The sequence below is a fragment of the Cotesia typhae genome, unplaced genomic scaffold (assembly GCF_013202065.1).
Source record: "Cotesia typhae breed Kobodo isofemale line unplaced genomic scaffold, CoteBio_Ctyphae contig_20, whole genome shotgun sequence".
Lineage (NCBI taxonomy): Eukaryota > Metazoa > Arthropoda > Insecta > Hymenoptera > Braconidae > Cotesia > Cotesia typhae.
Window position 1 is genome coordinate 2,875,445 of NW_027423725.1, and position 26,376 is coordinate 2,901,820.

The following is a 26,376-nucleotide window of genomic DNA, read 5'->3' on the forward strand; positions in this document are numbered from 1 at the left end:
TTCACGGCCTTATGACATAAATATTTATTTTTCGACTCGTGTCCCGATTTTTGAAAATTTTCAATTTTCTTAGCGAGAAGTTAAGAATTACCTTTCTTACCTACGATGCATTTTTTTTGTTTGTTCAAATTTTCTCGCGAATATAAATGATAGAGTTAGAGTACTAACACAACCATGTTTATACAGAAAATTTGGCTAAATTTATTTATCAATTAATTTCTTTTATAAAATTGCATCTTAATTAACTTTAAAATAAAAAATACAGTACAGAGGGGTATTTTGAAATTAGGAATTCTCAGTAAATTAAGTACTCATTGTTTTAACAATAATCATAAATAATTTATTTATATATATCGTAAATATTCTATAAATTAATAACAAGATATAAAATTGACTAGATTGCAGAGACAGTTTATCAGTAAATGTCATGTTACGCTAAATTATGATCAAATCAAAAATTTTTCATGGAATTATATTCCATTGATCGTTTCGTTATTTTTCCCGAGCACAATTAAGGAAAAAATTTTTCTTTATTGTATTATACCATTAACAATTATTTGACCCATGACACTAAAAGTCAAATTGACTTCAAGTGCCCATAAATCACCTATTACCAAAGCGTTTCATGTTGAAAAACTTTTAAAGCTTTAGTTGAAATGTCTTACATTTATTTGAATCTCTAAGATAATTATTTGAGAGATTTTTAATCTAAGTGAAAAAATAGAAAAAAGGTTTGTTTTAAAATCGCCTCTTTCTGTCTCAAAGTAGCCTTCTGTTCAATGCTCTGATTTCATTATGAAAAAAAGAAACTTTTAGTGTAAAATAAATTCAATTGAGTAATTACATTTTATCCTTATCTGCAATAAAAGGAAACGAATGTAGTGATGAAAAATAAGCTTTAAAAATATTTACAGCTATTGCACTTTTGGCTTACATGCGATCAAAAATTTTTTCTCATCGCAATGGTTACGAAAAAATTTATTTTAAATTATATTTTTTTCTGTCAAAAGTTTTGTAAATTTATCGTCGGCATATTGACTTTTATTTCATAAACATATAATAGGATGATTTATTTTAAATGACTACTTTTTTTTTCGCTGCTATTCTAATTATCGAAAAAGAAAATTCCATCAAGATTTCAGTTTATAATTTTTTGTACAAAATTAAATCTTACGTCCATACCGTTAAAATGCGTAGATGCTGTGTTAGAAATTTATAAGATGTTTACATGTTTACATACGAAGCGACAGTCTCGTAGAAATCGTCAGAATATTTGATGAGAACTCGATTTTCCAAAATCGGGCTGGAACCAATAATTTCCCAGTTTTTGAAAAATTAATTGGATACTTGATATTAAATTGTACTAGTTATTTTTTTACCCTCATTGCTGTTAGAAGAGTATGGTTCAGATGTTTGCCTGTCAGGAGTTGATATTTTCGTGCCAGCGAAAAAAAAAATCGTTTCAAATAAAACTCTCTAAGCATCTAAACTTTCTTCATTCGAGATTCAAAATTTTTAAACTATTAAATTCGTAATATTCGGCTCATCTTGTAGCGAATTACTGCTGGTTTGTTCTTTTACTTGTATAATACCATTAGCTAATCCCCCAAGTTGAACATTAATATACTTTGGAATGTTTTCACTATTATTAATATGATTATGGCTAAAAATTGGCAGTTGATTGTTGTTAATCTTAACATTATCATTAATTTTATTGTTGTTTGCTAACAAAGGTGAATGATTATCATCTTCATCAGTATCATTATCATCATTATCAATATTTTGAGCATTATTTGAATCTAAATTAATGTCGAGTAATTGAGCATTTAGAAAATTGGGCACAGTTAGTTGTTCGGATGTCGATGCTGACGACTGTTGGCGTTGTGATGGCCAACTCAGTGACATCGACAATTTCTTGGAAGATTTTGTCAGCGAGTCTACATCACCACTGTGGTCTATTTGGACACTTGACAAAGGACCATCGAGGCATGGGCACAGTACGCGGGGGTTCATTGCCAAAAAGTCTACTATTTCCGGGGCTGATGGTCTTTTTGGATAATCGAATGCCCAGCATGCTTTTATCAGTGCTTCTCTGCAACAATTACAAAGTTGATTATCAGATTTGACTCTATTGAATTGTAACTATGCTGAAAAGAAAATTGAATAGTAAAAAATTTTCTTACAATTGCGGTTTAACTCCTTTGGGTATGTGAAGTGTTTTCCCTTCCTTGACATAACTCAAAACTTGGTTGTTGCTTAATCCTTGGAACGGAAAACTTCCGAAAGTAATTATTTCGTAGAGCAACACGCCATAAGACCAGACATCAGACGCAGGTGAAAATACTCCTAAACTTAATGATTCTGGCGCCATCCAACGGACGGGTAACATACCTAGAATAATAATGTACAAATTATTTTGATTTCGTGAACTAACAAAAGTGAAACAATAAGGAGGATTATGAAAAAGTTTGAAAAATTCAGTAGTACGCGTCTTACAACGCTCATCAATTTTTTAAGGAAAAAATAAATTGTATAATTGTACAATAAATTTAAGGGTAATAAAAATTTTCAAAACGATTTAATTTTTTAGTTTTCTACGAAACAAACTATCAAAATTACCAAACAAGTTAAAAATGTATTATTTGAAGAACAACTTACCTTTACGACTGAATTTGTAATAATCGTTTTCATACATCGGTCTCGTCATTCCAAAATCACCGAGCTTAACAACTCTCTGAGCATTAACCAGACAATTACGTGATGCGACATCTCTGAAACAACGATAAAAATACAATCAATCACCAAGCACTAAATTCCAAACCAACAAAAACAACTTACCTATGAACATACTTTAACTGCGCTAAATAACTCAGAGCGCGAGCGACATCTAGCGCCATCGCAGTAAGTTTCTTATTAGATATTTCATCAGTGTCTTCATAGTGTGAATCATTGACCAGATGTCTTCTTGCGAGTAAGTAAGTCTTCAAATCACCATAAAGCATAAACTCCATTACTGTCAACACAGGCGTTGTTTTTATGCAAACCCCCAGTAGCTTGATGATGTTTTTATGTTCAAAACGTTTCATGACTTCAACTTCGCTCAAGAAGTCCAACTTCTGCTCTGTGGTGCTGCCTGACTTGAGAGTTTTGACGGCAACAGCCAACCAACCCTTTTCTGGAAAGAAGGTCTCTCCTCCGTAAACCGTCCCAAAAGCTCCCTCACCTATCTTACGATTGATGACAACTCTTTCACGTGGTATTTCCCATTTATCTAGGTCTAAAGTTGCTTGCCGCGGGTCTAGACCAAAGGACTCAAGAACTTTCTCCTGGAGTCGAACCTTTTCATCGTATTTTTTCTTGACGATCACAAAACCAGTGATCAAAACAGCGCCCAAGAGACTCAGCCCAATGACATTAGCAATGACAATTGCGACCTCGCAACTGACGTCCAACAGTTCTGCTAGGCCAGCTAAAATGCACCTGGCAGGTGGTTCGGATCCATCATTTGGAACTTGCGAACTCAGCCACACAATTGCAGATTCATTGAGAACCAATTGGCCGCCAATAACTTCGCCTTTCGTTTCTGAAATGTTTGGGAAAAATTTCCCGACAGTTTTGAATTCGTTGTCTATATGCTGGATAATCGTGATGATTGGTGCTCTAGATGGCCCACCGTAGAATTTTATCCGGCCTGAAACGCCTTCGAAATCAATCGACGCAATAATATCTGTCATCCGATTTACGGTTTGGTCAGAATGCAAATCGGCGATATAACTTTGGTTTTCTTTAAGCAAATTATCTATCGCGTAAGCGTAAGTCCACATAGCGTCGTAAGCATATCCGGCGTAGGGTGATGGTGATAGTTTTCGACTACGACATGATGATTCATATTTATCTCGCCATTCCCGCACTTTTATGCCCTCTTGCATGATAGTATCGTCATTCGCGAAGTATAAGTATGAAACGCTGAGATGCCCGTTTATTGCTTCATTCATTTCTGATGTCGAGCATGGGATGTCTTCACCGTTTTGGTTGTGTTTATCCGTGTCGTACCAATCTTCTTGGAGCCATAATGGTAAGAACCATACATAACCCTGGAAAAAAATTTTTTTATTAGACTAAACATTATATTTTTGGAGAATAAGATTTTTTAGAGAAAAATAAAGTAGTTATTTTCATTTCGAAGGTATTGAATTAAGATTGTAACGGTGTCAAATATTATAGAATTTTTTCAAAAAATTAAGTCATATAATTGATCACACACGGAAAAAAATTTTCAATAAAATTTCAATTTTCACATCATAATCCAGGACCGGACTTTTTTTTCTTTCCAATAGAGATATTAATAGTTTGGGTAGTTTTTAAATAAAGTTGAAAATAATTAGTGCAATGACAGGATCAAATCCGAATAATTTAATGAAAAATCTGGTGGAGCAAATTTATAGATCTAACAAATTATTTAAAACTCCTTCAAAAAATTTCTTAAGAAATTGACCATCACCAAAAAATATATAAAACTTTGAAAATTCTTAAATTCTTGTGACAATTTTTTTTTTTAAATGTTCTATGAAAAATAAATAAGTATCATTAAAAACATGTTCATTAAATATGTAATCTATTTTATAATTTTTAATTACTTATTCTTTTTTATTTATCGGTATAATTTTTTAATAATAATTAATAAAAGATTGAATCGATAGAATAATAAAATTTTTTGTAAGTAAATTTTATGCATTACATCAAACTTTATTACATTCTTTCGATTTAACGAATAGTTTTACTTTAAAATTAAAAAACCTGCCCAATTTAAATTTACGGTGAATTAAACTTTGACGTAGAATAACTTTCGACCGACTTGACTTATCAAGTAATAATTCCAGACCTTTATTCTAGAGTGTTGAATTTTCTACAAAAATACTCAAAATTTTAATGTATGACATACTGTCTAATTACAAACGTTACTTCTTTCTTATTATTTCTATAAAAAAATTCAAAATTTGAATTTTTTCGACTAAAAATCAAACATACGAATCTAAAAATTTATTTTCATGTATTTCACCAATTAAACTCATATAATAACTTTGTTGGCTTAAACAACCTCTAAAAAGTATTTTATCAAGCGAACACTCCTTCAAAGTGCCGACAGTTCTAATTTATTAAACCCATTTATCAACTAATTAAAAAACTTACATCATACGCCGTCATTTTCAGCTTATAAGCCTCGCACATGACTTGTCGTGCTATTGTATCGTAAACATCAGCAATAATTATTTTCGCCCGTATTTGCTTTAAATCCTCAAGATACTGTAAAAATAATGAGTGTATTATATTCAATAAAGATAACTCTTATCATATAACAATCAAGTTTGATAACACTAAATATTAACCTCAGTCATCTCATGTCTCTCTCGTTCCCTTGGAAATTTAACATTAGCAATAAAATTAATCTCATGATCTCTTAAAGTTTCTTGCAAATGTGAAATATACTCGGTGTATTTTTGGCCATCCTCCGTCAGCGCTGCAACCCGTTTCCAGGCAAAGTGTTGAAAGAACTGCAAGTAGACATGTCGGTACTGCTTGTTTTCTCCAATCGTGCGGAAGAAATACGGATATCTACTTCGATCATTGAAAGTAGAACCTTCAGCGCTGTAGCTGATGATCATCGTTTTGTAGTGCCGTGAAATTCCAATCAGTGGTTCGATAGTTTCCGAACAAGCTGGACCCAATACGCCAATCAGCTTCTGGTAGTAGTTATGGACGATGTAATCAATAAAGGACTTCATAACCATATCTGACTTGCACTGTCCATCACTTGCTAAAAGCGTGATGTCATAATCACGCAATATGGTATTATCGAGGTTAATAGCTTGTTTGGCCATGAGTGCTGCGACTGCAATAGATTTGGTGGTGTAAGGTGTCCCAGACATGGGAAATATTCCACCAACGTACAGAATATTCTTGTCATCATTGCTTGGCATCCAGTGACGTAGTGTGTAGTTCAAATTATCTGCTAACCAATCACACGCGATGGTATCCTCAGTGACATTGGAATCAATCAAACGATTGTAACGATCAATCAAATCTTCATACATATCGACATTGAACTGCGCACGATTGATCGCTTCCCAAGCGAATTTTGCGATTGACTCCAGTTTAGACCAAGCTAGCTTAACCAGTCGATTTGACTCGTAAACGCAACCAATGTTCAAGCCTCTGCTACCACATCCAGGAAATTCTACCGCTATGAAGTCCCGCTCGTTGGGAATCACATCGCTTGGTGTCCAGTGCAAGATCGCAAATGATTGAGGATTGGTATTGTACGTTCCAAGATATTCTTTGGTTAAAAATCGAGTGAAGTTCCTTAAATGAGGACCGACCCAAGCAACTTTCACGTACAGATTCAAGATATCTATGTGGTCTTTGATGAAATAAGTGACGTCTGATTCGGATGCTAGAAGCAGAGCACAAGATGAGTTTAAGTCGTGAATATCTTGCTTTTGACAGTGAGCTGGAATGTACATTCCTTTGTTGCAAAATGCTTCTTGGCAGTAATAACGTCCGTTGGGTGCTTGAGTCAAATTTTGAATCAGTGTCAAAATAGTGTCGTTCAAGTCGAAACGAGACGCTGTTTTTGGGTAAGCAAAGGTTCGCCAGTTATCATCTGGGTCGCTGAGTTCTATCGGAATATACCAGCTGAATCTGCCTGGAGTTGTTATAGAGCCACATTCTTTGACGTCATAGCGGTTTAAGATTTGCGTGGTGTCTTCTTGAGGTGGTATCCATGCTTCAATGTTTACCATCGTTTCTGGAACACTATTAATTAAGATTGTTATTTTTCGAATCGATATTGAATATCTGTAAGAATGAAAAGAGATGACAGTTAACAGCAAAGTCATTAATATATTAATCTATTATTAATATATTAATCTATTATTTGGAAGTCGCTGAATCCAGATTTTTACTTTCCATTTAAATAAGATAAGAAATATTTGTTTTTTGAAATTTGGAAAATTCTTAACGCTCTGACGGCTTATCAGAATTTAAGAAAGACTAAAACTCATTTTCAACGGAAATTTAGTGTTCAATAATAAGTATCATAATTTTGCAATTAATTGAACTCTTCTAGAGATATTTAAGGTCAAAGTTCAACTTATACTAAATTTTTTATGTTTTTAAATTTTTTTGACGAATTTATCCGAATCATTCCAAAATTTTGCTTTGAATAATTTTTTTAGAATTTTATTGAAAGTTCTGAAATAATTTAAATCAAATCATGACAGCAGTTTTGCCAGAAAAATTATGTAATGTTTAAATTTCATTGAGATCAAAAAATGGCTTCAGTAATGAACTTTGTTGTCTTAATTTCTTTTACTTTGACGGATTAATGATAAAAACTGTATAACTGCTGAAAATTTAATTTCATAAAATGTTATGTATCTTTAAGATCCAAATCATAATTACCACTTTTAATCAATGGAGTAAAAATAATGCATCAATTTTTAAACATTGTTGCTTCATTTTTTTCAAATTTTTTGATTTTTATAATTTTTGCAATTCGGCTTGAATGAATAGTCTAAAATTTAAGTTATAATTATGTATGCTATCAAAAAAAGTAACCAAATATTAAAACAAACTGGATATCAATTGGCATTTAAGAAAACGATTTATTGACTATTTATTGACTATATTTGACTATTATTGACTATTTATGTCATAAAAAATTAAAAATTTTAGATTAAATCAGACCGAAAGCAGAATTAAAAATAATAAAACTTACTTATGTACGAGTGATTTAAACTGTTGACTCAACAGATTTTATATAAAAATCAAGTATTTACTCACACTCTTTGGTCGTTGTAAGACAATGTCTCTGACATTCTAGAAAATACAGTTACTGCATCAAACCAGTCGTCCTTCTCAATCAACTTGACACCCGGATAGCCAAGTATCTCAATCAGAAATATCTTCATAACTCTTGTAGCTAGCCGTTGAGTTGGCCGCCGAGTTAATTCGAATGAAAGTTCAAGGGATTGTCCATCCAAATGAATGAAGCGCTTTGGACTTACTTCTGTTATTAACAGAGAAACAACTTTTAGTAGAAATAGTCTTTTTAATTAACAGTTACGATCAAGCCTAGGTTATAATAAGTAATTTATATGTTATCATGGGTTTGTTATTATGACAGAATTTTTTATATAATTTAATAAAATCTTTTAGTTAAACGAGAATGTTATACCAGGATAGCAAAAATTTTTTGCTGGTCCAACATAACCAGTCGGTATGACAAATGTTGTTGAAATAGTTACAATATTTTGTCCTTATTCAAATAACTAATAATTTTGTTAGCAAAGTTTTCAAGTTGATTTTAAACTTAAGATAGTTGTCGTGGTTAAGGAATGCAGACAGAAAATTCTAAATTTTTGTATACTTGTTGTGGACATGATGATACAATTACCCTGAACATTTGAAGTTGATTGACCATCTATAACCCGAGATAAATTCACTTAAAAATTGGATATTTAAAATTGATTGCATACGCTCCCTACAATTCTGTACCAGTTTCTTAGTTGTAAAAAAAAATATTAGGAAGAAGGTTGACCTTAAAGACCATCCCTACAATTTCCCGCTAAGTCCATACCGAAACGCTTAAAATCCGACTGATTTTTTTTTTTGAGCTCTTCGAGCTCAAAAACATTATTTTTGTATTGAGGGGTTATATCCACTTGTAAGTTCGAAAAAATGTGTTTTTTTGTTCATTTTTTCTGGAGAGGATTTTTATTGAATATGTACATAAAATATATGAACATTTAGCAAATTTAACGTATTCTGAGAATTCATATTTTATTAATAAAAATATTGGATTCCGTCGTTCCTGTAGAAGATCTCCTGAAGGTCCTCCACAAAAAGATGTCTGGCGGTGAGGAAGATATCTCTTATCCAAATTTTTTGAAATAAAAAAAACCAAAAAGATTACTTTTAGGATAGATAAAGACAGGTAATGATCGAAGAAATAGTCAAAATTTTGATTTTAAACGAAATGGCGGCTTCCTAACAAAAAAATCTTTTTTTGCATGAAAATTTACACTTTAAAGTGACTTAAAAAATCGAAATTTTTATCAGAAACTTTATTCCTTCGATCATTACCTGACAAAAGTATCTAAGAAGATCCTGTGAAAATTTCAAGTCAATTGGTCAAGCCGTTTCAGAGAAATATTCCTCACCGACTTTGAAAACATCGTTTCAAGAAAAACGCATTTAAAATCTTGGTTATTATTTAAAGTTACAGTTCCGCCTACTTTCAAACGCTCGGAGACGTCTTTACAAATACGCTCATTACTCCGAAACTATTTACTGGATTACTTTGCAATTTACAGACAATATTCTCGAATATACATTCAAAATATGCAAAAAAAAAATTTCAATTTTTTCAAAATTACAAGTAGATAAAAAAATTTTTTAACCGTCTGATTATTTATAAATAACAGATTAAAGTTTAAAAATTTATGGAAAAGTTTATATCTACGGAGTCGGACAGAAACAATTAAATGGGTTGCATCTCCACGGGTACTTGCATAAAAATTATGGATCACTTAGCTAAATCCTACAAGCTCATATACTCTTGCGGCGGATATGTATTCAAATTTTTTAATAGTATCGTACCATGACAACTATCTTAAAAGCTAAAAAATTTGTAATAAAAAAGTTCTTGAGCGTTTTGAACTTGAATATAATATGAAGTTCCACAGGTAGCCGACAGAGTGAACCAAATCCAGGATTTTTCGATTGTTATAATAAAAAAAAAAAAATTATAAATTATAACTTTATTGACAATTTTGGAGAAAAGCTTCTCAGAATTTTACGACTATCTTTTGCATCAAAATTACTTTGTTACAACAAGAAAATGATTTTGGTACTACAAGAAAGTGTACAGAGTTACGGTTGCAAAATTATTTTGTTGTCCTAACAATATCATTTTGTTAATTTCTAAATTTGAAACAGTGACAACTCATTGTTTCGCAGCTATGAGTATACCAAGTGGTATATTTATAGTTGTGAAATTAGTGTACATCCACTATTTTCCAGGGAATTCCACTGTTTCAGATTTAGAGAGTAGGATAACAAATTAATTTCATTGCATAACAAACTGGTTTGTTATTACAACTTGACTAATTTCGTTAAGGAAACTATTAAATTTGTTGATATAAATGCACTTAATTATTTCTACAACACATTTTTCAGTTATCTCGTCTTCTGTTATTCTAATAATATTTTTTTTATTCGCATAGTGTAATAAAAATTTTTGAGTACCTTTTTGTGATATAAGACATTGATTCGATGCACGGGCACATGTTATTGTCACAGTCAATAACAAAATGAGTGTTACATGGCGTATCATTTTGATTGGTATCTATTTCAAAAATATTTGATCTATTAGTACTAATTTATTCTGTAAATTTGACATGTTAAGTTAAATAATAAATAACTATAACTATATTTTTTAACATTTTAAACTGCGTAGATAATAATATTTTCTATACATTGCTGTTCATATGTTTTGAATTTTGAAATCACGTTGCTGGTACCATCAGGGCGTATCACAGGAAACCAAGTCAAGTGGGAAGTTTGACACCCGATATCAGTGAAATGAATCATTTGCTGATAAGCTGATGCATTCAACAAACTTGAGCTATTTTTTCGTTTAAAAATTTAAAGAATTTAAAATACTCATCGCACATGTGTACATTTGCGATAATAATACATCGTCATTTACTCCCACCTCTCAGCGGTTCCATTAAAGTTAATATAATTACGATCGACAATAAAAAATTATTTTGCAAATATCTATTATTTATAATAAGAAATTAAACCAAAAAAAAAACAAGGAATAGATAATAAAGGAAAAACAAATGCAGAATTAAAATGAACTTGATCATAGCGATCAATAATAAACTGCGTCAACATCTCTTGGCAATGATAATAATTCTTGGATATACGCCTACTGTAAATTAACTATTAATAATAATAATAATAATAATAATAATAATAATAATAATAATAATAATAATAATAATAATAATATTCGTCATTGCTACGGTATTGACGTGACACCAGTGCTGCCTTATTTGCCAGGAGATATTCCCCAGGTTGTTGAGAATGACAGTTGCAAAATTTATTGGAACATGCCATTTGCAACAACCCGGCGGATAGATCACAACAAACCTGATATTGTGCTCTTCGACAAGGCCACTCGTGACATTTATGTCATTGAGTTCTCGGCCCCGGCTGAATACAACATCTCAGCCAAAGAAGAGCACAAAAGACAAATATATCAGGATCTCCTGTTTGAAATTGGCAAACTTTACCCAGGTTACCGTGTCAAGCTTGTCGTCCTGATTGTTGGCGTCCTAGGAGGGATGAAACAGTCTTTTGTATCCTCACTTGCCAAAGTTCCAGCTTGCTCATCAAAAGCTGAGTTCTTGGCAGTTAGGATGCAGAAGGCTGTTTTACTTGGTTCTCTCCGTCTCTTAAGGGAAATGACTTTGGCCTGCTGTGATCACTAACCGCCTTGTTGTGCGGAGTGGTCCAGCAGTAACGGATGGAGCTCAGGCTGGGCCCTCGGAGAATCGGACTCCGGGGATAACCCCCCTGAGCATTTAATAACAAAATAATAATAATAATAATAATAATAATAATAATAATAATAATAATAATAATAATAATAATAATAATAATAATAATAATAATAATAATAATAATAATAATAATAATAATAATAATAATAATAATAATAATAATAATAATAATAATAATAATAATAATAATAATAATAATAATAATAATAATAATAATAATAATAATAATAATAATAATAATAATAATAATAATAATAATAATAATAATAATAATAATAATAATAATTATTATTATTATTATTATTATTATTATTATTATTATTATTATTATTATTATTATTATTATTATTATTATTATTATTATTATTATTATTATTATTATTATTATTATTATTATTATTATTATTAGTATTATTATTATTATTATTATTATTATTATTATTATTATTATTATTATTGTTATTATTATTAATTTTTTGCAAAATTCCGTATATATAAAGTTTATCATTTATCAGCAAAGTCAATAAGCATTGTCAAGGCAAACGTTATCCATCTATTTAAATTACTTGCATTATTTACTTTCAGTAAATATTAGTGATTACAATGTACATTACCTACGAAGAAATAAAAATATATTTAATGTCAACAAAAAATTTCAGTTTTTTTACACTGAAAAAAATATACTTGATTCAAGAAAAAAATTTTTAAATCAAAAAAATTATTATGTTAAAAAATTAAAAAAAAAAAATAAATTTCACTCGATTCAAGAATTTTTTTCTTAAATGAAGTCAATTTTTTTTTTTGTAGAAAAAAAAATATTTTTCGCACTTTTAAAATAAAAAAAAAAAGTTTTATGATTATATAGAAATAAAGTGTATCAAGCAACTTACCTCACGACCTACCGATATAATTCATAATTGCAATTTGCATTTCCTCAGTCATAATTGATAATTTTGCATAAATATCCATAGCAAATTAACATAATTGATGTGTTTAAAAATATTTTTTTAAAAGTTTTCATCATGTCGTTCCACTAACACAAAATTTTTTTAATTAAAAAAATTACACCTTGGGTCAATGAAAAAAATAGTTTATTTGTAAACAATAAATCCAATAACGCAAGTGGTTCATTATGCAACATCGGACTTTAAGTCGTAAAATTTGAATTAACAGTACAAAGAGCTTATCACAACACAGTGAAACAACGAACGCGAATCAGGTTACTGCGAGACATTAAAAGTATTAAAAAGTAGGCGATGAGTTAAAATAACGGGCCACCACTGGTGACTTTGAATTGAGAATGTGACGCGAGTAAACATTCACACGCATCTAAATCCGTTGCTAACTGATTATCTTTCTGTATTACAGCTTGTGTGTGTGTGTGTGTGTGTGTGTGTGTGTGTGTGTGTGTGTGTGTGTGTGTGTGTGTGTGTGTGTGTGTGTGTGTGTGTGTGTGTGTGTGTGTGTGTGTGTGTGTGTGTGATATAAAGTTTTTAATATCGTGAGTGGAGCGTAAAAATAATAACAATAGTAATTCAACCGTCTGTGACTGGGTAATAAAACGTGCGATCACGATCGATGAATCCGCCCGTATTTTTATCTTACACTTGGGCGCGTAATGCATATGATAAACGTAATAGCAACGTAAAGTATGACGTTTTTAAAAAAAAGAACGTCAGATATTGGCTAGTGCTGAGACTAAACTGACAGCGTCATTGCGACCAAACTGTTTACATCTCTACTTGTGTTCTTTCTCTTTTATGTTTGCTGTCATTATCATAACAGTGTATTTGTAATCAACGGATAAATATAAAATCTTCTTTCAGTATTATCGACCGTTGATCATCAATTTAGATTTTTGTTTTATCTCAAGACATCATGATCAGATTTAATCACATATAATTTTATTTTATCATATTTCTTTATCCTTGACAATTCTTATATTTAAATTTTAATAGCTATACAACAATTAAAATTAAATCCTTTGTTAGAGTTTTTACTTTTCAATTATTTATTCAGTGCTCTCTTCAACTACTTCAGCGCATGATTGAGATGACATGAGGAATTGTATGAGGATAAGAAAATATGTTGTTATTCCTCCGGCAAACTGAAAAAATAAATATTTTTATTTAATAAAGACAGATCTGAAAATCGATAATCATAATTATTGTATACACTGGAAGAAAAAAATTTATTTCTAAAAAAATGAGCATTTTAAGTCTAGAAATTAATGTATTGAAAATTTTCAACAATTTTATTTCATAGTTTGAAAAATTAAAATTTTCCTTATTGTAACTTTCTTCATGAAAAAAAGGTTTTTAGATTAGGAAAAAAACAATTTGGATAAACATCTTGCGAATTTACATTTAAAATTGTTTTTTTCTAGATAAATTTTTTCAACAAGAAAATTACTTGTAAGTAAATATTAATTTCTTCAACGAAGAAGTAAAATTTTTGAAAATTTTCGCCAAATTAATTTCTTGTCTCAATAGTGCCTACTTTGTACAGAAAATACAGTAATCTAATTGCAAAAAAGTGAGTTTCTGTTCGAAAAGAGGTGATACTAAAAGATCTTTTTCTTTACATAAAATGGTTCAAATTTAAAATTTTTTGCATATAAAAGTAAGAAAACCCTTCTTTAATATCAGTTATGCATCAAAAATTTCATTTTGATATTATTTATTTACGTACGCAGTAATTGCACGGAAAAAAAATTTTTGCTATAGGAACTCTATAGTAGTTAGTTAGTTGTAAAAAGTTCCAGTAGGTTAAAGTATTTATATGGTAACAATACTGTTTGGCTCCTGCAACTCTATTGAGCTCTGAGAGCTAAACGTTGTTTACCTCTCACAACTCTACAGTATCGTTCTGAGACGATAACAAATTTTTGGCGGTCTACTTAATACGCCATCTAATTAAAAATATATTTGTATTGTAAATATTAATTAAGAAAAAATTTATGACAATAAAGTTAGCAGTCACCAGAGAATTAAAAAAATTTTTTTAACAAAAAAATTTGTTCCAAGAAATTAATTTTTAAAAATTGCATTTTTAATTTTTTAAAATTTCTACACGTCAATTTTTTTGATATTTTTTTGACATAAATTATTTGCTTAAAAAAAAATTTTAAAAACTATTAATATCTGCTAAATTTATTACCATAAAAATTTGTATATTTTCTATTGTACATATTTTTTGGTTTAAAATTTATAAATATAAAGTAAAAGACCCAGTTATTGACACTTGCAATTTATAAAAATTAATTTAGCTGATATTTAATAGTTTCAAAACTTTATGTAACAAATAAATTATAGCAAAAAAAAAAATTAGATTAAAAAAATTGACATTAAAAATTTTTTAAAAATTAAAAATGCAATTTTTTTAGAATAACTTTTTTACAAATTTTTTTTTGTTAACAAAAATTAAAAATTTTCAACTGACAGCTAACTTTAATATCGCTTGCAATTTTATTGTAATTAAAAAAATAAATTGTTCTCAAAAAAACCAACTATCTTAAAATTTATAATTCAAAAATTATATTTATTAATTTACAAGAGTCGACTTGTTTGATTTAATTAAAATAAGACTGTAAGTGTCAATAACTGGGTTTCTTACTTTCAATTAATTTTACCTAAAAACTTTTATGATTTCAACTGATCATTGAAAAAATGATATCTATTGAAACAAAAACCCAAATTCAATTTGATAAAAAAATAACTATTTCCTTAAATAAATAAATTGGAGATTTAATTATCTTCACATATTTCTAATACCATAGATGAGTAACAAAATAAATTATGTTTGTCATTTAATAGGAAAATCTATAATTCCTATGTGGATTTCCCATATGGTAATTCATAAACCCACAGATTCCCATGTGTATTCCGATAGGAATCCTTTTTTCCTATGTGGATTCCTATGGGTTTTTATACGAATCCATACTTTCCTATGTGGATTCTCATATAAGCTCATGTGGATTTTTTTAATAAGAGAGCATACAAAAATGAAATTTACTCACCGATGTGAGAAGAGTCGCATCTATTTTCAATCCTTTCACCGTAAATGTAGTGTCGTGATGCAAAAGCTGGAGTGAGAATATCTGCAACTATAAAATTAAACGACCATTTTGAATTTAAGTCAATTTAATGTTTTTATTTATCTAATTTGAGAAAATTTATCATCACAGAATAACTTAATCAGTCCAATCTCTTTGAAGCATGCAAAAGTGAACTATAATTTTCAATTAATTTTATTCCACTAATATACCTCGTCATTGATCTCTATATCTTTGGTTTCATTGAGAATCTCATGTACAATGATCCCTGTTTTCCGAGATTGCTTCCTGCTCTCCTCGCACATTATAACCATCAACAACAGCTTGATTGTATAGTAGCTCATCGAAGTAACAAAATAAGAAAACCAAATCTGAGTTTCGATGTTCAGACCACTGAGACCAAGTGCTCTCAGAATATAAAAGTACAACGAAAACGTTATTTCAATGAATGTCAAGGTAACACTAGCAATCATTTGTAATCCAAATTTTTCATTCAATTCGACAGTCAGCTTACTGACATTATTATGCTGCTTGATGATTTGTTGGATATTTATTATCAACAACGGGTTCCATTTTTTGTGATAGTTACGCCTTAATAAATGACGTTCATTAATTCGCAAATTGTTTTTCAGCTTATACAAATTTTCATTTATTGTCATGAAGCAAACGCCAATCAAACCTGCATGATTAATATAAATCTTATCGACGCAGTAAATAATGAAGGTCGTATACATTGCGACTGCACGAAACATAAAAATTTTATAATTTTCTGAATAAACACTTGGAAATTGTAAAAGTAAAAATCCAACGCCAATCAGCTCAATAATGTGAATTATTTTGGATAACTTTGCTAATTTTTTCGGCGAAATTTTTAGAGTTATTGCGCAGAATTTCCGGTAAAATATTATCTGTGAATTGCTTTGAACAAATGAAACCACAGACATGAAACAGCCTAGGCTTAGATAACAGTGAGCCTGCAAAAAGGCTGGTACACGGACGAATTTTATCGCGCCAGATACATCTATGTAGTGGATTAATAACGCTAAAAGCACTATATAAATTGCAAAGACTACTGCCGAATAAATGAATGTAATTCTTGAAATCGTGATTGCCGTTGACTGTATATTTGTCACTTTGTACGGGAATAAACCATTTATTTTGCACAGCATGAAAATCGGATACATCAAAGATGTGTAATTGGTAGCTGTGAACAGCTGCAAATTAAACTTTTTTGCTTTAGCAATATTTTTTGTAAGGATGTCCATCGCTTAGCAGTTACTGAATTAATTTCTTGATGCTTTTATGGAAAACATAATGCGATATTGATCTGAGTCGAAAATTAATTTTTTTTTTTCATTATTAAGTGGAAATGATGGAGCTATTTGCTTAACAAGCATGAATGATAACAAAATGATTGATTTGAGTATTAAATTATGTAAATGAATACTGCAAAGCTATCATTTAATAGTGACAACAGTGAAGACTTTAATGGTTACGACAAATATAATTGCAAAATGTAATAATCAATATTATTTAATCATATTTTTTGTGATCGCAATCATATTTTCAATGCACTAGGTATAATTACGGCTATTGAAATTGATATTCTAGACTCTTATCAAAAAATAGAGTAATGTACATTAATTACTGACTGTTTAAAACAATTAACGTTGATCACTTTATTTTTACTTCTTAATAGAAGTTTATTATTAACTTCCCGTTAAGAAAATTAAAAATTTTCAAAAATCGGGAAGTTATTGGTTTTACCCCGTTTTGCAAAAATCGAGTTTTCAACAGATCTCGACGTTTTAAGGTCCTCGGAAGCCATTTCGAGGGTTCCCGAGAGGGTTTCACTATTTCTGTGTGCGCGCGTGTGTGTGTGTGTGTGTGTGTGTGTGTGTGTGTGTGTGTGTGTGTGTGACCCTCTTATAACTTTTGAACGGCTCGACCGATCGAAACGCAGTTGGTGGCATTCGATTAGGTTTCACCAAACTTAGATTTCCTGAAAATTTGAACCGATTCGGACAGGTAGATTCCAAGAAATCTCAAAAAAACTGCAAAAAAAAATTTTTTTTAAAGTGGTTTTTTTGGAATAACTTTTAAACGGCTTTACCGATCGATTTCAAAAACTAATCAGCTCTCAACCTTTAAAAACGACGTCAACCACCGCCAACTGCGTCAAAATCGTTTCATTCGTTCGGGATATATCATGAACGAAAGAAATCGAAAAAATCGAAAAATGGAATTTTTTAAGAAAAACTCTAAAATTTCTCATTTGATCAATTTATGTTAACATATTATTTATAATACTTGAAAATCTGCATTGATTGTTGCAAATCGCGTGGAAATCGGTTTACTAAATTAAAAGTTATAGCAGTTTGAAAATGAAAAAAATCGTTTTTCATCAAATTTTTATTAGACTTTTGGGCTCGAAGAGCTCAAAAGTATCAAACAGCTTATTTTTAAGCTTGGAGAGCTCAAAATATGACAAAAAATTTTTGAACTCGAAGAGCTCAAAAACATCGCAAAAGCGGCAAAATTGCAAGCGCGTAATAACTGAACTTAGCGGGAAGTTGCAGGGATGATCTTTAGGGTCAACCGTTTTCTAAATTTTTATTGTTATAATTATTAATACTTTTGCAAAGTAATTTTATACTTTTACGCTCCCAGATATGGACTTAGAAACATTGTGGTAATTATAAAATAAAGGGTAAACTTCAATAAATATTCTAAATAATGTACTGCGAAATCTAGTGATCATTAGTTTTGATAAACAATAGTTCAATCATTAATAATTAATCGAAATTAATTACAGTATGACCTATCAAATAATTCAACGCTAAATACTTTGTTTCTTACTGATAAGATATAGTGATTATTGTCATAGAAGCTTCGGCAATTAATTTTATTTTTTTTTTAACGTTTCCTATAAGCTAAATTTTTTTATTGTAAAATTTTATCTACCGATAATAAAAATCATTGAAAAAAATTTTCAATAGATCCATTAAGATATCTATGATCATGAATGTACTTGAAAAAAAAAAACATGTTTTTTTTTTTTTTTAATATCTACACTCATACTTAAAAATACTCATTTACATATTCCTCCTCACAACTACATAATCTTCGTATATAAACCAATATTTTTTTCATAGAACATTCAATCATTGACCGCTGAGCTTTGAGTTGAAATCAGCAGCACTATACATGTAAGTATTACTAAATAAAATTAATGAATTATACTTTGATAAATTACATTTATAAATAAAAATTTCAGCTCATTTCATGCTTAAAAAATCACGGTAATAGTAGAATAATCGCAATAATTAAATGTATTAATTGTAATATCTTATGAAGTTATATATTATTTAATTTGTTAATTTATCATTACATTTTTAATAGTCATAACTTTGAGTTATTATTATAAAAATTTATAACTTTTTTTCTGTCTACCCGAAAAACAATCTTAAGGACCAAAAAACACTATTCTCTTCATATCTAACAAACAAAACTTCTTTACAAATTAAAATTTTCGAAATAAAAAATTAGGAAAACAGTTGACCCTGAAGGCCATCCCTGCAACTTCCCGCTATTTTCGTAATTAAGCGCTTAAAATTGCGCTTATTACGTTTTTGAACTCAAAGAGCTCAAAAATATAATTTTCATGTGGTTTTGAGCTAGAAGTTTAATAAAACACTATTTTTTGAATTTTCAAACCACAATAACTTTTGAATGAATGAACCAATTTTCACACGGTTGGCGGCATTCGACGCAGTTTTTTAAATTCTATGATACATTTTCAAACACAAATTGATAAGACCAGAAGTTTCGGTGTAATTCGAAAAAAACGCTTTTATTCGATTTCTTTCGTCAACGATAACTCACCAACGAATCAACCGATTTTGACCGGATTGGTGGTTATCGATGTGGTTTTTCGATGTTAAGAGCTGATTAGTTTTTGGAATTGATCGATCAAGCCTTTTAAAAGTTATTCATAAAAAAACTTGATTTGAAAAGATTTTCTTTCGTAGTTTTTTTTTAAGATTCCTCAAAATATACCGGTCTAAATTGTAACATTGTCTAACCGGTCTAAATTGTAAAATCTACCGGTCTAAAAACTAAATTGTATTCAAAATCTAAGTTTGGTCCTTTCAAATGATACCAACCGCGATCAAATCGGCCCAGTCGATCAAAAGTTATGAAAGGTTTACATACATACATGCTCACACACACATATACATACATACATACAGCCATACAGACGCCATCGCAGAAATAGTCAGGGAAGCTTCCTAGGACCTGAAAACGTCAAGATCTGATGAAAACTTGATTTTCGGAAAACGAAGTAGAAACTATAACTTCCCGATCTTTGAAAATTTTCAATTTTCTTAGGGAGAAGTTAAAAATGATTCTCAACTCTACATCATATTTGCCAATTTTTTTACCCAAACGAAAACTTATTGTCTATCATCGATTCTAAATTAAAATTATCTGAAAATCTTTCTGTATGTATCCGTCGCTAAAACATTTATATTTTTCAGATAAAGTCAAAATGGGTACAACAATTAGGATGCTGATACCTCTGATATTTCTTTGTCTTCCATATCTCACTACCGTGGAATGTCGCTTCAAAGCAAAGATCAGGTATACATATACACCTAACATGTGGCTGACGAATATTCCGGATTCACGTAAATTAAATACACTTGCATTTGTCGGCACTCGTGATCCACCTACATTCGAAAGTTGTGATAAAATCTTACCCAGATGATTACCTTTGTCTGATAAATTAACAGTTGGCATACGAGTCTTCGATATGGGCGTACGTCGGATTAACAACGATTTTGCTATGTACAATGGTTCCTTCAGCTATCGAGCGCAATTCAAGGATTTGGTGGAAACCATAAAGACTTTTTTGAAAAACAACCCTAAGGAGTTCGTTATAATGATCATGCACGCTGAATCTACGGCCGTCAGATCAACTTTGTCTGAGTGTGAAATCCTTAGAACAAAGTATGTTCAAAAACATCCGAATTTATTCGTAAAAAAATGGCCATTGGACGACACCGTTGGACAGCACCGAGGAAAAATTTTGTTGCTAGAAAAGAGTCCTGAGTTTACGGGATGTACCACTTACATATCATGCGTAGTGCGCGATCAGCATTTAAAAAAAGGTTTTTTTGGTAGTTTTTTGTAGATTTCTTAAAATCTACTGAGTCGAATCGGTCCAAATTATATTTAAAATCTAAGTTTAGTCAAGCCCCTTTGAATGGTACCAACCACGATAAAATCGGTCAAGCCGTTCAAAAGTTATGAGAGCTATCGAGCACAATTCAAGGATTTGGTGACTACCGTAAAGACTTTTTTAAAGGAAAATCCTAAGGAATTATTATCGCTCAAGTATGGAATTAGCGGGAAGTTGCAGTGATAGCCTTTAGGGTCAACCGTTTTCCTAATTTCTTTTTTTTTAAATTTAACGTCCGACAAAAATTGTTTTATGGTTGATAATATATTTGAAAAAAATTGTTATATTGGTGGATTTTGTATTCTAGTAATGAGCGTCAATTATACAAAGATAAGAGTTACAGTTTGCTTAAAGTTTTTAATATAAAAAATGCATCACAATTTTTTGATTTATTAAAAAACATTTTAATATGACTACCATTGCAACGACTCAAGCATGTCCTCATAAATATACTCGAAGTAATCGTTTTCATAATCCTTCTCATTTATGAGTGAAGAAATCGCTTGTATTACATTCTTTTTGTACACTGGATAATTTGCATTCAGTTCTTCATTCCGAGATTCGATGAAAAACATGAACTGTAAAACAAAAAATTTTCATGAAATACTTAATACATCATTAGAATCATTATGGATATCACCAAGTACCTCTTTCCATAGAACGGGGTTGTCGATGTTGTAAGTTAGCTTTTTGATCAACAACGGAATAGCGTCTTTTCTGCTTATTCTCAAAAACCTAAAAAACAAAAAAATAGTGGGTAGTTTCTTTTTGTTCAAAAATTATCATTATTTGAATAAAGTACCACATACTTGTTTTGCAGAGCATCGAAATTAAGGGGGATAGCCACTGTGACGCTGGAAAAAATAGGCAATTTTCGGGAATTTTTTTTACTAGGATAATAAAGGAATTTGGGGATCGGGTTTTTTTTGTTTTATAAAGTATATGTTGAGGATAATTCTCCTAAATTTTTATTCAAAAATATTTTGTTATCACAAAGTTATAAACATTTTTGTAGAGCACCAAAAAAATTTCCCCCTCCATTGCCGGTACTGTAACTCAAAAACGGATTATCTGAAACAAAAAAACCAAACGGCATTTTAATCTATAGGAATGTCGCTATCGTCGCACGTAGGGGATTTTGAAAATTTTGATTTGAGAAAAAATGGCGCCATATTGAAAATTTTTTCGTCTTTTTCCTCATTTTTTGGACTCAAACAGCCTTAAAAATCTTAAAAATTAAAATTTTCAAAATCCCCTACGTGCGACGATAGCCACTAAGTAGACGAATACGGGGAAACAAAAAATTGAGAATCGGTTCATATTTACGAAAGTTACAGTACCGGAAAGTTTGAAAAAGTCGTTTTGAGAAAAACGCGAGTAAAGTTTTAAGAAGATTCTCGCAACTTTAAAATCTAGTCTTTCACAAAATATTCATACTCACATCAAACTATCAAGTCCTGGGCCATATGAGGGTTCTTCCTCCTTATCTTTAGTATTGACCTTGACTTTTTTATTTTTTTACTGGCCGTTTCCATGCGGCTTTCAGCAGCTTTAACCCGAGTAGCGTCGCGCTCAGCGCAGTATGAGTAGAGTGTTGGTCCTACTTTAACATCGAGATTCTCTAATATCTTCAGAGTTGCTAGAGCCCCATCATTGAATGTAATTGTTGAAATATATAAAGCTATTTCAACAATAAGGGAACAAGAAGAATTTGTTTTTGGGGCGAGCTGCCACACTAATGCATTGAAGCTTTCATTATTATTTTGTGTAAACCCACCGACACATCGTTCCAATAACTCTGGATTCGATAGATCTTCATAAATCGGTATTAAAGCTTCCGCAATATCTGCAGGAAGTGGTGGTTTTTCAACTAATGAGTCCAAAGTATTTGTTGCCACAGCTTTTTGAAATTGACACCACGAATTTGCACCTTCAGGACAAAGAAAATGCTGCGGATCTTCGGGTGATGAAAACTTGTGATAAAATGTTTGCCAAATAGCATTATACATCTCATCAACATCATTAGAATGACGTCTGATTGCTAAACCATAATACTTTGTAAATTCATTAATTGCTTTGTCCGTTAATCGACCTTTCCCACCTAAACTTTTCTGTGTATTTTCTTCTTTTCCTGTTTTTGTCTTCTTGTTAGTTCGTTGCTTCTTCAAAGCCCTTAGTCGACTGCCCATTCGTTTTTGCACGTGATTAATACATTCCTTTTTTTTATCTTCACCATGTCCCCATACGGTTTAGCATCACAAATATTTTTATACGTTTTAGTGTCACCATCACCTATATAGTTTACATACTTAACGTTATGTAATAACTCTGATCGCATAAACATCTCTTTTATTCCATCTACCTCCATTTGTCCAGAAGAATTTTCATGGTTTATTGGACAGTCTAGAGCATGGTCTTGCATAAATTGATCGTATTCAGCTGTTCCTTTTTTGAGCTCATTAGCGCACACATCTTACAATAACTGGATTTCATACTTACATCTACGATTTTGCCAGTGAAGTAACCAATTAGAGAAGATATACCAAATGAAGATTTAAACCCTCTTTTCTTCCAACTACCGTCACCGGAGACAGAAATTCCAGGAATGTCATTGGATTTTAAATGCTTGCAGGTTTCTTGGATTTCTTCTTTAGCAGCTTTTTTCAACACTAAATCACAACAGTTTCTAGCTGCATTTCTGATTTGTGTGACCAGACGATCGTAAAAGCTATGGAACATTGGTCGTGGTAAATCCATGAAAGCACAAAATCTTTCAGGTCCAGATAACCCAATACCAATTATCCGCATTGCAAAGATGAAACGGCGATTAATTTCATACGCATTCTTGATGAGTGGACATGAATTTATCAAAACTGGATCACATTTTTGCAATTCACAACTAGTTTAAAACCTAATCCTCGAATACTTGTCTCAGTAAAGTTTACATCACCACCACACTTTTTACACGATACACAGCCACTTAGTAAATTAAATATCGAAAAAAATTTATAATTTTGTAGCTAATACTCGAATCAATTGTACAATCAGATTTTTGTGATAATTTCCTCTTGGAAGCACTATCACGTCGTTGAGAGCCAGTATTTTTTCAGTTTCATATCTGTTGAGCGGTCGATTAAATTTTTTCCTGTCGTTTGGCAGTTTTCTTTCGTTTTTAATAACTTTACTTTGTTTACGATCCATTATTTAACAAATTTTTTTGTTAAATAAACAAAAAAAAAAGATCAGAAGATTTAAAAAAATAAGTAAGTAAACAATAACGAGTACACTAAGAAACTCAATAAATTAAAGAACGAGTGTGTATTCATACAAAACAACTAAACTATGAGGTACAGTATCTCAACAATAAGAAAAAATATACGTTAAAAGTCAAATAATTGTAACGGTTGACAATCGTGAGGGAAAACAATCGCCAACCCGTACGAATCAAAGACGGAGCGAGCAGGCGACGTTTTCGTCGAAGCGCCGCGCGTAAAACGGTCAATCGACGCGCTCTTATAAAAATGACTATAACTCGAAAACTATTCGGAATTTTTCTATAAAATTTGAAATACATAATTTTGAATATATAAACTTCAGTTTAATGAAAAAAAAAAAAAAATTTTTTTTCCGAAATTTTACAGTGGCTATCCCCCTTAATCATAAAGTAATTCAATACAAATTCAGTGTGATTGTGTCTAGTATGATGAACAATGTTGTCGAAAACGCTGACAAGGTGAACTTGACTATTCGTACTGTTCACAATGCTGTTCAAGTACTTTTCGAGGACGTTACTTGACCTTGCACAATGTAAGTACATGAATTTGATGTCTGGGTACTTTTTTAAGATAGGAAAATCAGCTGAGAAAAATTTGTCCCATTTTGAGGGACTGAAGTCTTCAGAAACGTTGCACATTGCCCATGGGTATATGGCGTTCATATTTCTATAAAAACAATTTTATTCAACAAAATCATATTCTAAAAAGAATACTCGTGAAAAATTTTTCCAGACATGTCCGTATGTAATTTTTGATATGTCCAAGTATGGCTGGATAGAGTCATGTGAGGCAAGGGTGTACACTTGAGCATTCAAATTAGTGTTAAAATTTAACGATTAGCATAAAAAGAAAATATGTCTCCGATAGACTACTTATTTAAGTGATAATTAAATTAAGAAATAAAATCTTCCTGAATTTTCAATGCCCTAAGCAGATTGGTTTTGTTAATATTTACATAATAGGGTGTTCCAAAATGTAACTTCAATGATGGACCTCTCAAAATTAGAATTTTAGGTTCCGCTTTTGATAGAAGTTGTATTTGGGCATTTCCTGACATATTTTGAGCGTAAAGAATTTATTTGATATTCAGAGAATTTTTTAACAAGAGCTTTGTTTGGGCATTTCCGCTGAAATTTCAAAATTTGGCCGGAAGTATCCAAAAAAAGCTTTTGTAAAAAATTCTTTGAGTATCAAATAAATTCTTTACGCTCAAAATATGTCAAGAAATGCCCAAACACAACTCCTATTAAAAGCGGAACCCAAAATTCTAATTTTGAGAGGTTCATCATCGAAGTTTCATTTTGGAACACACTATTACATAACTTGATTGAGTCATAACATGACTCCAAAATTTATCCTAAATAAAAAGCTCAAACACATGATTGACAGAAAAAAATTAATTTGCTTTAGATACTATCATCCACAGAACAGTGTGACAATCTTTGCCTTAGCAGAAAATTTCATCTTTACGGTACCAAATTCTCAATATTTTCTATTTCGAGTAAACAAATAATACCGTATGGCTTTTTTTTATGAGGGTGAATGCAGCAAATAACTAATTTTTGAGAATTTTCAGATTAATTTTAACTTAATGGTTGTAAAAAAAATCTAAAAAATTGCATAGAATAAATAATAGTTTTAAAAAACCAAAAAACACACTTTTTATAGAAAACTAAACTAAAAAATAGAAAATAAATTTGAATTAAGAATAGTATTAAAAATTTCAATAAATATAAATTAATAAAAATGTGAATAAAAAAAAAAAATTATTCATTTTAAAAAAAGCGTGGGGTGCTTTTTAAGATATTATCAAAATGATAATCATTCTACTAATATCTGTCAATAAAATATTTATAACTATTGACACCATGCACACCACGTTTTTTTTTTATTGAAATAATTTTTTTTACTCACACTATGATTAATTTATATTTATTGAAATTTTTAACACTATTCTCAATTTAAATTTATTTTCTATTTTTAAGTTTGGTTTTCTATAAAAAACGTATTTTTTAATTTTTTAAAACTATTATTTATTTTTTACTTTTTAGATTGATTTATTTATAAAAGCGTTATTTTTTAGTTTTTTCAAACTATTATTTGTTTTGTTGAATTAAAATTTCTTTTTGGTGTTCGAAAATTTGTTAATATTAGATAAATCGACTAAAG

At 30.4% G+C, this 26,376-nt stretch overlaps 3 protein-coding genes across 5 annotated transcripts; all 3 read right to left on the bottom strand.

Annotated features, from left to right (window-relative positions):
* Positions 1 to 314: 314 nt before the first annotated feature.
* On the bottom strand, positions 315 to 13,316 carry LOC141538040 (uncharacterized). Of its 3 annotated transcripts, XR_012480995.1 has the most exons (10): positions 12,524 to 13,316; positions 10,309 to 10,408; positions 7,843 to 8,068; positions 5,388 to 6,813; positions 5,191 to 5,304; positions 2,839 to 4,094; positions 2,659 to 2,771; positions 2,184 to 2,391; positions 1,380 to 2,092; positions 315 to 1,303 (listed from the first exon to the last, which is right to left on the bottom strand). XR_012480995.1 is itself a non-coding variant. In XM_074259302.1 (9 exons), the coding sequence occupies exons 2-9, from the start codon at positions 10,394 to 10,396 to the stop codon at positions 1,516 to 1,518; spliced, it is 4,008 nt and encodes a 1,335-aa protein (XP_074115403.1). In that variant the 5' UTR covers positions 10,397 to 10,408; positions 12,524 to 13,316; the 3' UTR covers positions 315 to 1,515. The 3 variants fall into 3 exon arrangements, 2 of the variants coding, with proteins under 2 accessions (XP_074115403.1, XP_074115404.1); XM_074259302.1 differs by having other exon boundaries at positions 315 to 2,092; XM_074259303.1 differs by lacking the exon at positions 10,309 to 10,408 and having other exon boundaries at positions 315 to 2,092; positions 12,524 to 13,315.
* Positions 13,317 to 13,531: 215 nt separating this feature from the next.
* LOC141538280 (uncharacterized) lies at positions 13,532 to 16,952 on the bottom strand. Its single transcript, XM_074259660.1, has 3 exons — positions 15,900 to 16,952; positions 15,652 to 15,738; positions 13,532 to 13,740 (listed from the first exon to the last, which is right to left on the bottom strand). The coding sequence occupies exons 1-3, from the start codon at positions 16,950 to 16,952 to the stop codon at positions 13,645 to 13,647; spliced, it is 1,236 nt and encodes a 411-aa protein (XP_074115761.1). The 3' UTR covers positions 13,532 to 13,644.
* Positions 16,953 to 21,781: 4,829 nt separating this feature from the next.
* Positions 21,782 to 23,162, bottom strand: LOC141538126 (uncharacterized). Its single transcript, XM_074259467.1, has 2 exons — positions 22,374 to 23,162; positions 21,782 to 22,003 (listed from the first exon to the last, which is right to left on the bottom strand). The coding sequence occupies exon 1, from the start codon at positions 23,119 to 23,121 to the stop codon at positions 22,375 to 22,377; it is 747 nt and encodes a 248-aa protein (XP_074115568.1). The 5' UTR covers positions 23,122 to 23,162; the 3' UTR covers positions 21,782 to 22,003; position 22,374.
* Positions 23,163 to 26,376: the final 3,214 nt, after the last annotated feature.

What these genes read in the sequence shown, in the direction of transcription:
- LOC141538280 (XM_074259660.1), bottom strand. Translation starts at nt 16,952, where the DNA reads ATGGACATCCTTACAAAAAATATTGCTAAAGCAAAAAAGTTTAATTTG. An exon ending in ATATAGAGATCAATGACGAG is followed by an intron (nt 15,739 to 15,899) that starts GTATATTAGTGG and finishes TTAATTTTATAG; the next exon opens with TTGCAGATATTCTCACTCCA. An exon ending in ATGCGACTCTTCTCACATCG is followed by an intron (nt 13,741 to 15,651) that starts GTGAGTAAATTT and finishes TTATTTTTTCAG; the next exon opens with TTTGCCGGAGGAATAACAAC.
- LOC141538040 (XM_074259302.1), bottom strand. Translation starts at nt 10,396, where the DNA reads ATGATACGCCATGTAACACTCATTTTGTTATTGACTGTGACAATAACA. An exon ending in ATGTCTTATATCACAAAAAG is followed by an intron (nt 8,069 to 10,308) that starts GTACTCAAAAAT and finishes TGTTAATAACAG; the next exon opens with AAGTAAGTCCAAAGCGCTTC. An exon ending in AAAGGAGTTAAACCGCAATT is followed by an intron (nt 2,093 to 2,183) that starts GTAAGAAAATTT and finishes TAATTGTTGCAG; the next exon opens with AGAAGCACTGATAAAAGCAT.
- LOC141538126 (XM_074259467.1), bottom strand. Translation starts at nt 23,121, where the DNA reads ATGGGCAGTCGACTAAGGGCTTTGAAGAAGCAACGAACTAACAAGAAG.